This window comes from Netta rufina, assembly GCF_964035555.1.
Source record: "Netta rufina genome assembly, chromosome: 24".
In the NCBI taxonomy this organism is placed as follows: Eukaryota; Metazoa; Chordata; class Aves; order Anseriformes; family Anatidae; genus Netta; species Netta rufina.
Genome location: NC_140148.1, coordinates 3,768,602 through 3,784,917, shown reverse-complemented (window position 1 = coordinate 3,784,917; position 16,316 = coordinate 3,768,602). Strand labels below are relative to the sequence as shown.

At 46.6% G+C, this 16,316-nt stretch overlaps 1 protein-coding gene across 1 annotated transcript; it reads left to right on the top strand.

Moving 5' to 3' along the window:
• The first annotated feature begins 798 nt into the window (after window positions 1-798).
• Window positions 799-15,634, top strand: METTL2A (methyltransferase 2A, tRNA N3-cytidine). Its single transcript, XM_084300960.1, has 9 exons — window positions 799-906; window positions 3,262-3,353; window positions 7,229-7,590; window positions 8,926-8,975; window positions 9,464-9,524; window positions 10,697-10,836; window positions 12,633-12,739; window positions 12,955-13,020; window positions 14,387-15,634. The coding sequence occupies exons 1-9, from the start codon at window positions 812-814 to the stop codon at window positions 14,536-14,538; spliced, it is 1,125 nt and encodes a 374-aa protein (XP_084157086.1). The 5' UTR covers window positions 799-811; the 3' UTR covers window positions 14,539-15,634.
• Window positions 15,635-16,316: the final 682 nt, after the last annotated feature.

Below are 16,316 nucleotides of genomic sequence, written 5' to 3'. Positions count from 1 at the left end.
TAATAATAGCTTCGCTGTTTATTACTGTTAATTGCCAGCATGAATTAGTTATAACCTGCCACCACCGCATCCTAGCGTGCCGCTGAGGTGTATTTTTAGCCTTGTGCGCGCATCTGCGGCACGTGCTCCCACCGGGGCCAAGCTATGGGGCTTCCCCCCATGGGGCTCTGCCTCCTCCTGAGCTTGGCCCCCTTCTTTTCCCTTCGGCTTCCAGGAGGCGCGGGTGGCCCGGCAGTACCAGCACGACCTGGCCCTCCGCCAGCGCGCCAGCCTGCTGCGGCTGTGGCGGAGGATCGGCGGGGCCGAGATCGGGCGGCAGGCAGGCAGCAAGCGCTTCCACCACACCTTCTCCACCTACTCCTGGTCGTGGAACGCGTGCCAGGAGCTGGTGACCGCCGAAGAGCTGCAGGCGCTGGACCGCCTCAACCGCCGCCATCGCCGGGCCGCCAGGCAGGCGACGGCCACCAAATGGACGTTCCTGGAGCCCACCAGAGCCCGCTGAAAACGCCGCACGGAGCCGGTTTGGGCCGGGCTTCGCCCCCACCCTGCCTCCTGGGGTAATAAAATGAGAAATAAGAGCCGAGACACGCGTTTTTATCGTTTTTGAGCGTTTTTATTGCACCACACGCGGCCGCCGCCGTCGCCGCTCCCCTGAGGCGGCGCTGAGGTAACGGCCACCCCCTCCCCCCCCTCCCTCGCCGCCGCCTTCGCGCGCGCTTCCCGCCGCCGCCGCCCCACGTGACCCCTACACCCCTCCGGGTCCGTCCCCGGGACTTCCGCACTTCCGCTTCCGGTGCCGCGCGGCCCCGTCATGGCGGCGCCCAGCGAGGAGGCGCAGCAGCCCCGGCGGCCGTTCGGGAGGCGGCTCCTCACCGACCCCGCCCGCCTCTTCCAGCACAACGCCTGGTGAGGGCGGCCGCCGCCTCCCCGACCCCTCGGCGGGCCCGCGGAACCCCGCTCCACCGCCCTTCCCTGCCCTCTCTCCCTAGGCCGAGGCCCGCGGAGCCGCCGGGTCGGTTGCCCGTGTGTCCCCCCCAGCCTCGGGGTGCCCCTTCCTGAGGGAGCCCCCGCCCCGGGGGTGCCCAAGTTCCGGGGATCCCGTGCCCAGGGGACTCTCAGCCCCGGGGCTGCCCGTGCCCCGTGGAGCCTCAGCCCCTAGGAAGCCTCTTCCCGAGGGTGGCCCTGTCCCCGGGGTGCCCCTTTTCCCTGGGGTGCCCGTGCCCTTTCCGTGGGGTGCCCAAGCTGTGGGGTGTCCCTGCCCCTGGAGAGCCTCTGTCGCAGAGAGTCCGTGCCCAAGGGTGCCCGTGTCCTGGGGTGTCCCTGCCCCCAGGGGTGCCCGTGTCCTGGGGTGTCCCTGCCCCCAGGGGTGCCCGTGTCCTGGGGTGTCCCTGCCCCCAGGGGTGCCCGTGTCCTGGGGTGTCCCTGCCCCCAGGGGTGCCCGTGTCCTGGGATGCCCCTTCCTAAGGGTGCACATGCCCCAAGGGACCCCTTCCCTGGGCTGCCCCTGCCCCCAGGGAGCCCCTGTCGCGCAGAGCCCGTGCCCCAGGGAGCCCCAGCCCCGGGGGTGCCTCTCCACACCCATCGCAGTGTACAGGTGGCCAGAGGGGTTTATCCACAGCCTGATGCTGTGGAAGGGCAAGGCTCCACGTAAGGGAGCTCTGGGGGTTATGGGTCAGCCCCGAGCATCACCCCCCACCATCTCTGCTTTGCAGAAGCCCAGACATTGTTCATGCCCCCTCCCAGCAGGCTGGCCCGCTGCCCAGGTTCCCCTCTGTAGCACCCGTTGGGGTGCAGAACAGGCAGGAGGGCAGCTTGGCGTGGGGCTGTGAGGGGACACAGGCCTGCACACCAGGGCTGGGGGGTTGCTGGAGCTGCCCTGAGGGCTTGGAGGTATGGAGGAGCCCAGCCCTGCTCATCCAGTGCTCGGGAGCACCCATTCCCCATGGTCCTGAGCCTTCATTGGGTTGGAAGCAGTCAGGATTCACAGCCCCTTTCCATATTTCAGGAGCATGTGCTGCTTTGCTTCATGGCAATCGATTTGTAGCTGTAGTTAGTGCAGTGTCTGCTCTCAGACACTTAAAACTTCCCCACCCGTACACATGAGCAGCTGATGTGCAAATTGAATGGAGATAACTTCACCCATCTGCTGCCACGTGATGCTGTAAGAGTGTGGGGTTGTGCCGGGTGTTAGCATGGAGCAGGAGGGCTTTGGGTGCAGAAAGCTGTTGTTTGAGAGATGTTCAGTGCCCAGATGCTTGAATGTGATGGGAACCAAAGGTATTTTGCATTTTTGAAGTAAATCTATCCACGTTAGGGCTCTGTCTGCCGTACCTGTTGAAAATTGGCTGTTTAATTTGTAATAAAATAATGAGTGCATGTATCAGCTTGTCATCTATTTTGGGACTATCAAAGGAGTGTTACAAAAGCATATCCTCAGTAGTACTTCCCTGCAGAAACTCCCTAGTAGTCTAGTTTTTCAGAGACAGTAGTTAAGGCTTTGTTTTGTTGCTTAATATCAAAAGGTGTATTCTTCCTGAGGCCAGAATTGTTCTTCTTGATCCTTGTATTTTGCTTTTCCTTCATTTGTTTTAATGAAAAAAGGTCAAGTGAATCACTTTAATGACTATACAACTTTGTATGCACATTTAAGTTATTAATAGGTTCTTAATGCTTTTAAGATTCCTGCATATTTGTGCCATAATTGGGTTTAATATTAATGTAACACTTTACCTTCCAAGTAACCCTAGCTGCCCTCTTTCTTTTAACTTGAGAAATAAAACGTAATTTTCTGAGACAGCTAAATCAAACGGGCTGTGGTGACGACCTGCTCAAGTGAAAGTATGCGAGTGCCAACCCAGCAGTCACCTGTACAGGAACAATTACTTGTTTTCACTGTGAGGGAATGGCAGCTTCTCTCCAAGGAGCTCTGTTTGTGCTGAGTGCCCCGGTGGTTTTATAGGAAGGGTTTAATTCCTCTCAGCATGGATCACCATCAAACAGGGGAAAGGATTAGGGGACAGGTTTGGTGTCTCTTGGGATCCCCTCCAGTTGTGCCTTTTATAAAGCTCCGGGTACGGCTCGTTCAGAGCTGGGAACCATCCTTATGTGCTGGGAGCTGGTATGGTGCTGCTGAGCTGGAACTGGAGATGTGGAAAAGCTTCCCAGCCAGCGGCGGGGAGAGCAGTTCAGAGCTTTCTCTGTTTGTCGTTGTCTTTGCCTCACGATTCTCCGCTGAGTAGCTCACCTTCATTTTTACAACAGGGACAATGTGGAATGGTCGGAGGAGCAGGAAGCCAGTGCCAGGAGTAAAGTTCAAGAGAACAGCTCGCAGCTATTGCCACAAGATAAACAAGGTACCTTTAGATGTTGTTCTAATGCATCAGTCTTGACTGTGTGTGCAGCAGCAGAACAGTCTGAGCTGCGTGTTCATCTTCGTGTATTCCTCCCTTCCCCCTCTCCTGAATTATTTGAAATACATTACCGAGTGCATGATACTGAAAATGGCGGGGAAGGAGTCTTTCTGCTCTAAATTTACCTCTCTGTGACTTTCCCACCTTCTGTCGAGGCTCGTTCTGGGGAAAAAAAAGTGACCTTGGTGGGGAGGAGTCATCTTGGCTTGAGATTCTTTGTTCGTGTTGTGTACATTTAAATGTTTGGTAGTGTTTCCTGTCAACAGGCTTCGTTCAGCATACAGCACCAGTCTCATTTGTGTTTTGCTCTCTAAAGCTTAACTTCTAATGGCTAATTTCTGTTTGCTTGCATGCTGCAAGATTATTTTTTCCCTCTTAAGAGGCTCGAATAAAGTAGTGTCCGTACCCATCCCTGCCGAGTTAACAAGCAGCACGGTCCTGCTTAAATCTGAAGTGAGGAAAAATGATTTTATCCTGATGGGAGCGTTTATCATCAGAGAGACAGAAAAGGGTTTCCAAATTTATTTCCTCAATCTTGGCTTAAAGGCTATTGATACATCCAAAACGAAAACTTACCTGAACAGGAATCGAGCTAAAGGAGCTCTATGGTCAAGGTGCGCGGTTGAAGCTGTTCTGGAGTTGGTTAGCACTGCATCTTCCCACCTCTTAGGTACCATCCAGCCCCTCAGGTGATGGTGCTTTCAGATTTCATCTTCTTTGGTATGATAAGAGACTCGTTTGATGATGATCTTGTTATATCCTGCTGAGCTCTAGGATGTATCCGCTCCTTTTGTTCAAATTAAATTGCATGTGTCATCTGTAAGGCAGCGCTGAGCACTACTGGAGCTGTTCAGACACTTCCCATATAGCTTCCAGTTGTGTTCACAATAGCAAATTTAATTAAACCAAAGAGCAACCCTCCTAATTTCTTGGATTCCCAGAAGTATCCAGCAGCTTCTATTGTGATACCCATTGTGTTGAGTTCATTTTAAAATCTGGTTAACATTAAAGGTTGCTGTCTGTCATGCTTTGAGAACCTATATGCAGCTCTGAAATTGTGGAGAAATTTGCTGTTAGAGCAGTTTGTCAGGGCTTCGTGATGTATTCCCAGACCGAACAATGGGGGACGGTCAGATTTTGATGGCTTCTATTCAATAGGAAGCATGTGGAGACAATGGGATGGCTGAAACATAGGGAAGTCAGCCCAGCCAAATGTGCCTGAAGGGTCCAGTATTTTGAGAATCAGAAGCATCCAGGCAGGAGAACAAAGACAGGCTATTGGTCATTATGGCTGTATTATTCTGTGGACTTCTTGGGCTGTCAGAATTTATCCTGAAGAAGGAGGGAAGTTCTGTGTGCTATATAGAAGGTGCATCTGCTGGCTGGAATCAGAGAAAGAACTGAAAGTTTCTTGGTTTTCTTTAGAGAAAGCCCCCACGTGACTCAGGGGATCGCTGGTTTTCTTCTTGCCTTATATGAACAGTTATTTGTGTTTGCATTTCTGCAATGTGAAAGGGTGAGTAGGGGCTTGACTTTGGGTGTGTCCTACCAAAGATGAGCAAAAAGGTCAGGAGTTCTCGTCAAGAAGGTCTCTGGAGGAATCCGCCTCGCATGCTGATATCCTTAGGAGCTAATACCACAAAAAGGATGTCAAAGCAAGTATTATGAGAACTTCTCTGACAGAAGTTGTGTGGGAAGACAGACTGAAACATTACTATGGTCATTTTTTGCTTTAACCCTGTTTCTTGCATGATCTCTGTCAGCTGGCCCTTGGCTTCTTGTGTTTATGTTGCTGGCGCCCCTTTATCCTAGTGCTTTTAAAATGAACTCTAAATAAAGCTTCCGCACATCTGGGTTGGAGCGCAGCAGCTGTTCATTAGCATCCAACAGAATTTCACAATAATTTGGAAAGAGCAAAAATGTTGGTGATCCAAAATGGCTGGCTTGGAACATCGCCACAGCTCCTGACGGGAACATCCTCTTATGGTCAGAGGCTTCCATGGCACCTTTAGGGATGAGCAGGACTCGGGACTTTGTATTTTTGTTAGCTGAAAGAGCGACTCCAGCCCCAGCAGCCCTACCAGTATCCCTACTAGTGCGTGGAAGAAGTGACAGCTCAGGAATGAGTGCACCATGGACAGAATCCATAACTCGTTCCTCTGACATTAGCAGTCACGGAGTGGCTCCTGTGCAAGTAGCAAACTGTCTTGGCTGCCGGCTTTGAGGTCTGGTGAGATCACAGCACAAACGTACTGCTGTAGTCTAATATCAGACTAACATTTCTTTCAGCTTGGTGTTTAAGGACAAGGCTTCTTACAATGAGAATATGCTTGTCATTGAGGTAAAGAGGTTACTTTTATACATAGTTCTTGTACTTCAGGGATAGATCCTACTACAAATATGTGATTGATTTCTGATTCTGCATTAAAGCCATTTTTGTCTATATTTTGCTGAGGCTATGTGTTTTTCCAGGTGGTCTTGGTTCCTTCTTGGTATCTCCCTTCAGGTGCCTTCTAAGCATTTTGATGCTTGTCAGAAGACTGGTAAATAAACTGCAGTTCAGATAAGCAGGCGTCCTAAAATTGGGGATTCTGGTTGTTCTCTTAACCCTACTCTTAGTGGATGTGGTGGAGAGGCCACCCATTCTCACATTCAGTTGTCATCTTTAATGGTTGGAGATATTTTTGCATTCAGTAACAAACTTGTTGCCGTGCAAAGATGGCAAAGGAGTAGCATCTTATTGAGATGCAGTTGGGGTCTCTGGCCAAGGCTGTTAATACCTCTAGTTGATTACAAGCGCAGAAGGTTATAATTAGGACTTATTTGTTAGGACAGAGAGCTTACTGCATTGACGAGAATTCAGGAAACCAATTGGATTCTTCATTTCCCATGGAAAAGTAACTCTCCTCGAAATGTACCCGATCTGAAATACGTGAAGCTGTGGAAATAATTCTATGGATGGCTCTAATTTCATTAGGTTATGGCTTCCTAAGAGTTCTTCCAGCTGTCTGTAATAATCATCTTGCTACTGGAATGTATCTACTTGGTGTGAAAATAGCATTGCTTGCTGCTGCAGTTGATTCTTACCAACTTCAGTCCATCCACCTTAGCCCTATGCTATTACTCCAATTGTAGTGGTCACTTCTTTCAGTTCCTCTCTTTTGTTCTAATTTCATGCTTGTGATGTTCCAACCTGCACAGAACAGTGGAAAACAAAGTGCTAAAGACTGAACTCCAGGAGTGTTTGTGTAAAACAAGATGCCCTGTAATCCTGGAGTATTGTGTAAATGCTAATGGAGCTTTAGGCCAGGCCTGTGGAGTTGACTAATTTTGCTGTTTCTCAGTCTGCAGAAAGAGGTGGTGTGTCAGACAGAGCTCTTCAGCTCCAGGCACTTGTCATAGAATTCCTTAGAAGTTTAAGTGCTTGACGCTTAAAGTCATGAGGCTCCAAATGAATTGCTTCTGTGAACTGATTAAGTTAGCGTTAGGGATGGAAGTAAAACCTGGATTTCTTCATTCCAGCCTCCTTCAAAGAGGCCTTTTCTGTTGCCAGCTTCCTTTAAATCCTACCAGGAGACAGGCAGTTTCCTCTTCTATCTCTTTTCCCTTTAATATTCCTAACAAAGTGACAGTAAGGAGGCAGACTGAGTGTTCTTGTGGGAAGGTACAACTTAAATCAAGGTGATTTTCAATCAATAACCTTACTTATAATAAGGGATTACTGAGTAAGATATCTGCAGCAGTCCCTAACTGACTGAACTGATTAAACTGAGACCTTCTGATTTGACTGCTGGTGATGTTTCTGTTTGTGTTTACAGAGGAATATGAGGTGAATGCTAAGAGGTACTGGGATGACTTTTATAAAATCCATGAAAATGGCTTCTTCAAGGACAGGCACTGGCTGTTCACTGAATTTCCTGAGCTGGCACCAAACAGGAACCCAGGTCACAACGAGGACTCTGTGCGTGAACATATTTACAAAGAAGAATCCAACAATGAAGGGCTGGGAAGCTGTGAAAATGGACATTGCTCGTTAGAAACGAGGGCAGAGAATCAGTTAAACTTGATGAAAAGCACGCCTACGTTCTGCACGGAGGAGCTGGCTCCGCAGAAGCATGGTGAGGTGAACCAAAGCTACGGAGATTACCCGGGATCCTCTGCCTCTTACCGCATATTGGAGGTAATGGCTGTAGAACAAAGAATCACCCTTCACTCTCTTTATATCAACGTTGGAGTGACTGGATGTACAAACATGTCATGGCAAACAGCAAGTGAGTGGGACGATTGACAGAAGTCAGTAAAACGCATAAAAGGAAGGGGGCAGCTTAGAACTTGGAGTTCTTTTGGTTCAGACAGTCTATCAGCAGAGCACATGGACCATAAGAAGTTTTCCATGCTTAAAATACAAACTATCTCATGTTGAAATAAGCCATTAAGTCACTTTCTGTGTAAGAAGTTGATTGTTTTATTTGTGTAAATCTTTCCCTTATCTTTTGTGTTTTGTGGTTTTTCTGTTTTGTGCTGATCCTTGTTTGCCTTGGGAGATGGATAATGAAACAGTGAAACCAAGAACGTAAAGATCCTGTTTGTTTGGGTCCTCCCAATCCACCTGATAGCAGTGGGAATCTCAGATTAACACAGAGTGTCATGCTTGTCCTGGGCAAGCCTGTAGGCCTTACAAATATTAGTCTCCTAACAGCTCATAATGACCTTTTGCTCTGCTAGTTTGTTTAGTATATCACTATTGTTGTTGAATGCTCATGTGCTGTGGAAGCTCTGCCCTCCCAGGGAGTCAGCATAAGCTGCCCTTTAGATTTGTGTATAGTCTGAACCCTCGAGACTTCCTCAGACTAACATTCTTGGTTCGTGGTGGCTTTCCTTTCTCACCTGAGTGTTCTCAGTGCTGTCTGTCACTGGGAGCCCTTGGTGGTATTTTCTGCTCAGTCTTTCAGTTTTACTGATTGTTTAAACAGAGACAAATTCCCTAAGCCCAGTTGTGAGAGTCCGCTTCTCTTCAAATGGGAACTAGTAGCAGGAACAGCAAGACAGAATCGTAGGCCTAGCTGTAACTTGAGGAAGAGCCATCTAGTGAGGGGAACTCGGAAACAGCAGGATGTAATTATAGTAAATCAAACTTCTTTCTCCATTGCTCTGAATTTCTATGGAAGTTAATGTAACTAATCCCCAGCCTTTGCCAGTGACTCATACTGGTTGTTATGCTTGGGATTCCAGAAAAAACAATTTTCAGAGAAGTAACAATATGGCTTGTTAGTAAGATCTCTGGAAGAACTGCCTAACTCAGTGGTTTCCCACAAATGCCCATATGTAGGCCTGTTTCTCAGAGCTGAACTTACTCAGAACTTACAGTGATATTTGCAAATGGTCATTGCTGTGCTCATGAGTTACTTATGAGTTGCTCTTTGTTCCGTGGCTGTAGAGAGATGATTTGAAACTAGCTGTGTGGGACATGCTGAAGAAACAATTTTCACTATGTACGTCTGTTTTGTTTGTGCAGGTTGGCTGTGGTGCTGGGAATACGGTCTTCCCAATCCTACAAACCAACAAGTAAGTAGTTCTCAGTAGGTTTTTGCCTGCATGATGAACCAGCTCTGAAAAACAATTGGAAAAGTGCTGCATGTGGTTTTAGTTTCGACAGTCTCAGAGAGGAAGGCCATATATAAATGACTGATTTGCCATACAAGTCTTCAAATAATTGTATTTTGAGCCTGGAAATCTTTGCCTTTAGAGTGCAACCTACAAAGCATGATGCGTGTTTGCGTGTCTCGTTCATACTCATTCAAGCATTTTCATACAGACCTTAGTGTCTCTCCTTCTCCTGAAGAAAAAGCAAGCAGTCCAGTTTCATGTGAGAGTAACTGGAACATAAAGGAACAAAGTGGTCCACTCAATTCTGCACAACAGATGAGAGAGAGAGGCATTAAAGCCCAGCATTTCTGCCCCCCTAGTTTTGTGCTTTGTGAGTTTGAGACACTTTGTTAATTCCTGTGGAACACCTTTATATAAATTATGATAGTTTCTTTTATTTATTCCAGTGACCCGGGCCTTTTTGTTTATTGCTGTGATTTTTCTACAACGGCTGTGGATCTTGTCCGGGTAAGCTCAACGGTGACTTATGAAGGTAGGAATACAAGGTGCCAATTGCACATTAACCCAAGTATATCATAGCTTCCACCAGCTGTCTAGCTGTGTTGGAAGCTTTCTGGTTTTAGCCAGTCCTGATGCTGACCCTCATACTGGTAAATCAGGAAAATGAGCCATCAAAGAGTGTAGAAATGAGGGAAGCAGGAGTTCTGAGGACTTCACATTGGCAGCAGACAAGCCAGCCAGATTTCCTTTCCCCTTTGGTTGGCAGCACTCTTCCAAGTGCAGTGCTCTTTTAGTTGAGTAACTGCTGAACCTTGAAAACAGTCAGGCTATTTTTTAACAGCAGCTGAAGTTGGTTTTGATTTGTGTGTGCATTACTGTCACTGCGGTTCTGGGAACGTGGTCTGACTGCTTCTGCACAGACAGCTGAGGAGGGGTACTGCTGTCTGTGGAGCAGAAGCTGGGATTCAGTCAGAAGATAAATGCTGCTAACAAACTTCAGGTCAGAACAGAACTGGGTATCTGTGAAGTATCAAATATAATCAGACGCTTTAAGAGGTGAAATGGGAGCGTGGCAGCAGATCCAGCGTGCCATTTCATTCTCTAAGCTGACACAAGCACTGCTTATAGAAGCCACTGCAATCCGTAACAGCAGCTTTAGAAAATTAAACAACTTATGGAAGTCTGCATGAGATTTTATGAGCATAACTTTAGGGAGCTGGGTTTGATGGTTGGGGTATTGAGAGTAGCTTGCTTGCAGTTGAAATGAATATCGATTTCAGCAATGCAGGTGCCCTAACACACCACTTTCATAAAGATTTCATACTTAACAGTGTGAATTTCTCACTTCTTTCCACTATCAGTGGGAAGTCCAACCTTAAAATTGCAATTATCCCTCAATCCAGTTTTACGTTTTTTGGCAGTGCTCATTGCCCAAACGTAACAAGTCCAAAGCTCTCTGTAAATCTCCTACGTGAACTTATTTTTCCCTATCTGACCAGGGAGCCCATCAACCCTACCTAAGACTCTGCCTCTCCTATTTAGTTCAGTGAAGCTGAAACAGGCCTCTGGGCACACCACGTCATTAGGTGAAAGTCAAAGTGCTCCCATGTCCAGATAATACAGAGATCAGGGGCTGCTGAAGTGTGCTAATTCTCTAATGTCTCTCCCCTTAAATACAGAACAATGCAGAATATGATTCTTCTCGCTGCTTTGCGTTTGTCCACGATCTGTGCAATGACCAAAGTCCTTTCCCAATGCCAGATGAGAGTCTTGATGTTGTCATTCTTATCTTTGTCCTCTCAGCAATTCTCCCAGAGAAGTAAGTTTTAATAATTCCTTCTGGTTTCAAACAAAATGGACATAGAATTGGAGTTCTTTACTAGGGAACCTTTAAAACAGTACAGAGAAAGTAAAAACTTTAATTGTTGAAGTCTGGCTGGTGGCCAGCGGGAAGTACTTGCCATGTTGTTATACCTTCTTCCATTTCATTCAGTTTAGGTAAGGCTTCTTATTGATCTGTTCAAGTTACATCATTATAACTTATATCACAGACTTAAAATTCCCTGCCTGTATCTCTGTAATCTCAGCGTATCTTGTCTTCATCTCTGCAACTTCGCTACTTCATCTCTCCAGTTTTATGGACTTCACATTGAAGTCTAGGACCAAAACAGCCTGCATTCCTGGTGTATTTTTTGAAAGTTGCACCACTATTGGTTGCACAAAGTAGTGATATTGGGTATATCAAGAAGAGTTTTCTATTGCAGTCACCTGTTGCCAAGAGCAACATGTAGCAAAAATGCCAAAGAAAATGATTAGACTGGCTAGTAACTAAGCTCTCTGTACTCCGTAGTGTTGCTGCATGGGATCTCCCTGGACTGTTAAGTTGAGGAGGAGACTGGTAGCTTTCTACGTAATGAATTATTTAGCTTCAGCACTTGCTAGATAGTAAAATGATCTGTGTGCCGTCCATATCTTTATGGAGTTTAATTAACCAACAGTTGAATAGGGAAACATTATACGGTTTGACCACCTGTGCTATAACCATGGTGCAGAGAGGCTGTTAGCAGTTAAATAGCTAAACTGTTATTTGCATGAACTCTGCAAGAGCAGGGAAGAGAATCTTGTTAAATGAAACATCTATCTGCAGCAGAGTACATAAGAGATGTTTGATGGGTACTGATAGGCAACAACTAATGGGAAAGTACTGCTTTGAATCCTTTTAGATGAGGCTGCTGGAGCTGAGCCTGCACTTGAATATACGGAGATGAAACTCGTAGAGCCAGCGTAAAAGTTGTAAAAATGGTTTGGTGGTTGGGTGTCAGGGCTTTCCTAGGTATGTGTAAAGCTTCAGAGTAGGTCCCTTTGTATCAAGGAAAATTAAACTTTGTTCTGTGACTGGTCCAGCTTTTTGCTAAACCTCTGGAAGTGGAACTTGCCAGTGCTTTGTTTTAGCAAATTCTGGTATGGGACAGGTGTAATTTAGAAGTGCTGAATGGCTGTGGTTGAAGTCTTGCTGTGGTCATGGTTGCTTGCCTGTTCTGAACACCAGCCACACTGAGCACTCAGCACCAGTTTGTGGGAGGTATGCTGCTGTATTTTTAGGCTCCAATACTAGATGGATTTCTCTTCAGCAGGTGGGAAGAAGGGAGGGGGCAGGTTCAGAAAACAGTTTAGAAAAGTACTGCGCTTAGCATGATGATGTGCTATGACCTATGAAATGCAAATAAATGACTTAAGTATTCCTGTTCTCTCTTTAATATTCCCTTTGGTTTTATTTCACAGCATTTTTCTTCAAGTTCACTTTCTGCTTGTTTTACAGAAACCAGTCCAGATATTTTTGTAATTAGTAAGAGAGAGCAATTAACCCCTGCTGTGGTAGGCTAAGTTATCCGTGTAGGAAAAAAAGCAGAATTGGGGAGCGTCAGAAAAAAGGTGGCCAAATAAAATCTACCCACCTAAGCCTGCGAGAGCTCAGAAAAGTACCGATTTTGGGTAGCTTTTTGTACAAAGTTGAAACGGAAGTGAAGCTTTATACCTTCTTTTTGGGAAAGTAGGCTAAGTAAACGGGCGTGATTTTGCAGACTGTTGAGTACAGCTTTTTTGTTCTTTCCTCAGGATGCAGTGCGTCGTTAACAGACTGAGTCGCCTTCTGAAACCAGGAGGAATGATTTTGTTACGCGATTATGGCCGTTACGACTTGGCCCAGCTTCGGTTTAAGAAAGGTATTTCCATTTCCCATGGGGAGCCTTAGCAGCTCGCTAATGGATGATGCTTCTCTGGAGTAGTGTCTGCCCTGTTTGGGAGGCAGCTCGTTAATTCTCCTCAAGCACAGCATGTGCTGGGAGGAGAAGTGCCTCTTGTCGTTCTATGCAGTTGGATGGCAGTTGTTGATTTTTAAATGATAGCTGGTAACTGTTTAAATCCTTCTTGCCCTTAGGTCAATGTCTGTCTGATAACTTCTATGTGAGAGGTGATGGCACCAGAGTCTACTTCTTCACCCAAGGTAGGAGGCTAGAAAACAGCCCTCTGGCTCTGCTCACCTCTTTTTGTCCTTGTGCCCTGAAGTTTTGTCACTAGATCTTTCCAACCTGTTTTATTCTTGGAGCAGCGTGAAATGTCTCCCAATCGCACAGGGACCTGGGCCTGACACTTACTGATGCGAATGCAGCACAGTGAATTCCTAAGCAGAAGATTGTTTTTAGTTTAAAACTGGTGTATTTGCTACACTGAGAGGAAGGGGAGTGGAAGAACTCTCCTTGAATCTTGTTGCCTGAGAAGGATGCAGTGAGATGGACACAACTGGAACATCTTCTCTTAACTTTACTGACACAAGGGAGTAAGAGGAGCGTGGTTCAGCACAGAGCTGAGGCAGCCTTCTTGGTTTTATTGCTGCTTTGTACTCAGCAGGGTTTGTTTCTCTCTCCTTATCACCAGTCACACCTCTAGTCACTTCCACTGAGGGCACATCTGCAGAGTCTGTTTCAGAGCAGCGGTACAACTGCAACAAACCATTCCGTTCCCTACTGCACAAGTCTTGTTTGTCACAACAAAATTAATGTTTAATGCGTGTTTGGCAAACGCTTCACTATGGCAAGCATCTGATAAAAGAGCACAAGCTGAGACCTGTTAGCCCTTTCCTACAGAAACTCCGTACAAATCACGTGCTCCCAGGCTGCAGTTGAACGAGCTGTCTGCTGCTCAGCAGGACTCACTCTGGCTTTGCCCAGGGCCACTGTGCTGGGGCACTGTGATACTATTTGCTTGGTCAGGAATACCTAACAGAGTAAGTGTTGCAGCCTTGAGGGCTCTTGGTGCTTTGATTGGGCCCCAGCTGGGTGTGGTTTTGTACCGATTTTTTTTTTCCAGACTTAACCTTAATGAATCCAGTTCCCCTCCAGCCTATACAGCAAAGATCTTATTGCCACCCTCTGGAAGTGTAGGCCTGATTCATCTGATCCCGTTCTTTGCTCTTGCAGACTCTGAAATCCCTATGGAGGGAGGGAGAGGGGGAGGGAATGGATCTGTCCCTGCTCGCCAGAAGATGTTCCCTTAATTGTTTACTGGAGGCGATAACAAAGTCTGGAATTGCAGTTGTTTTCTCCCTGTCGAGTCTCTGTAACTCTACAGATTGTCCTCACAGTACTTCTTTCCTTCCTTGGTAGAAAGTAAACTCAAAGGAAAATGGTGAGACTGTGATCTTAATCCCCCCATACCACAGCAGTTAAGTCCAGTCTGATTCGCATTTCCCTGCCAGACAGAGACCGTGAGTTTCCTCTGGCCCATCTTTCAACTCTGCTTAGCCCTCAGCGTGAGCAGGTATCAGTTAAATGAAAGCTGTAGCATCCTTATCTCCCTCTCTCTGCTTACAGATGAATTAGATGATCTCTTCACAAGAGCTGGGCTGGAGAAAATCCAGAATCTGGTTGATCGGCGACTGCAAGTGAACCGTGGGAAGCAAATGACAATGTATCGAGTGTGGATCCAGTGCAAATACCAGAAGCCTGCTGCCCCTCAGCTGTGAGGAACCAGGGCGTGCTTTTTAGATTCAATCTTCTTTATGGCCATGTGCAGACTCCTCCTGGTGAGAGGTGTTAGGGAGGCTGGCATGCACAGAACCTCAGTGCCTTTTACAGTGCCTAGCATCACTTCGAGTGAATTTTGTTAAGGACAAATGCTCTAGGAGGAGACCAAGCAGTATTTTAAATGTCTTGCCACTGGGGTGAATTTTTAAACTTGCTGATGGTTTTAACAGCATAAGAAATGTCCGTGCTGTCGAAGAGCAGCCGAGCAGGCTGAATAGCAACTGACTTTTACTCTGGATGTCTACATGAAACAGAAGGAGATCTTCAACCTTACCTCTGTGTTGTGTACTCTTGTCTTAGGGAAAAAAAAAAAAAAGAATCGGTAAGTCTGCCTTTCTTCATGGCTGGTCACTAGGATTGATATGAATCCCTTGCCCTACTTATTTCATGCAACTCTCTTACAATCATTCAGGTTTGTGCAAATCCACAAGATAAAATACGTTCATCAAGGTCATGACCTAAGAGCATTCTAGTTTCTCTGTGCCACCTTCCCCATGGATGTCTCCTGGTGAGCAGGTAACCTGTGGAGAGAGCAGATCATGCTGCCTTGCCCCTTACTCTCCACAAGGATGTTTGTCTCGGGAGCAGGCACACTATAGCTCAGGTGCTGTAAATTCACATCAGTCAGGGTTCAGGCTTTCAAACATGTCGGGCTGATGCCAGTTTTAGGGCTCCTCCAGAGTGCAGAGAATCAAAAGCAGACTGGGACCGGAGTTTATGCAGAATCCATTTCCTGCTTTTTCTGCTGGAGCAGTCAGAACTGTTCTTGCTGGCTGCAGTCAGGTGACAAGCTGTGCCGCCCTGTGATGGTGATGCGCTAAACCAAAGGAGACAAGACACCTGTCTTTGATAAGAAATCTGAAGAGTGTCTCCCACTTTTCTTTAATTTCTCAGAGGAAGCCAACCTTGTGGCTTTCTGACGGTATTTCCCCACCTTTGACAGCTAACATCTTTTATCTCAGCTTGTTTTCTTTTGTGATTTTTAGGGTGTGGTACAACAGGTATTAGAATAAATTTTGTGGTAACGCTTTTCAATGCTGGGTTGATTAATACAAATCAGGCTTCCACAGAAACTCACGTGTTTCTGCAGGATTTCAGACACTGTTAAGTAGCTGCTGTTTTTTTTCCTCTTCGATTATCTTGGCTCTCACTATTGCCTTCTCACACCTCTCAAGGAAAGAAAGCCTTGTCTGATCTCTCAGCTTGTTTTAGCTCATGAACTAACAGTGCCTACTGAGTGCAGTACTGGCTGAAGAGCAGTTTGTGTACTAGTACTTGTAGCTTACAGTTGCCTAAGAATAACTGTCATCTATAAGGACATGTAGGTGATGAAATAACTGCTGTCTTGAAATGGGCGAGAAAGGGTAAAAAGATGAGGAAGTGTCATTGCTAGATTTGGAGAGTCTGCAGGAGTCTTCATGGAGCATCCTGGTTTGTGAAGTGCCAGAAGGGGCATGCTCCTTGCTGGACATGAGGTAGCACAACCAATTCATAGCTTCCACATCACCGTGTCACCCCACAGGTATCAGTATGCCTTCTAACAAAGGCCTCTGAGCCAGGACATTTCAGCCATTCCTGTGGAAAGGTGACCCAGCAAATCCACTCACAGTCGAAAGGCAGGCTGCAGTGCTGGGGCAGGCATGGAAATGCATCATTGTTTTTATATTTTTATTTTATTTTTTAAGTAATATTGTAAATTGTATGAGAATTGAATTCT

Bases quoted from the DNA above. Each gene is read 5' to 3' on its own strand.
- METTL2A (XM_084300960.1), top strand. From the start codon at position 812: ATGGCGGCGCCCAGCGAGGAGGCGCAGCAGCCCCGGCGGCCGTTCGGG. The intron at 907-3,261 runs GTGAGGGCGGCC...TTTTTACAACAG, and splicing joins CTCTTCCAGCACAACGCCTG to GGACAATGTGGAATGGTCGG. The intron at 9,525-10,696 runs GTAAGCTCAACG...CCTTAAATACAG, and splicing joins CGGCTGTGGATCTTGTCCGG to AACAATGCAGAATATGATTC.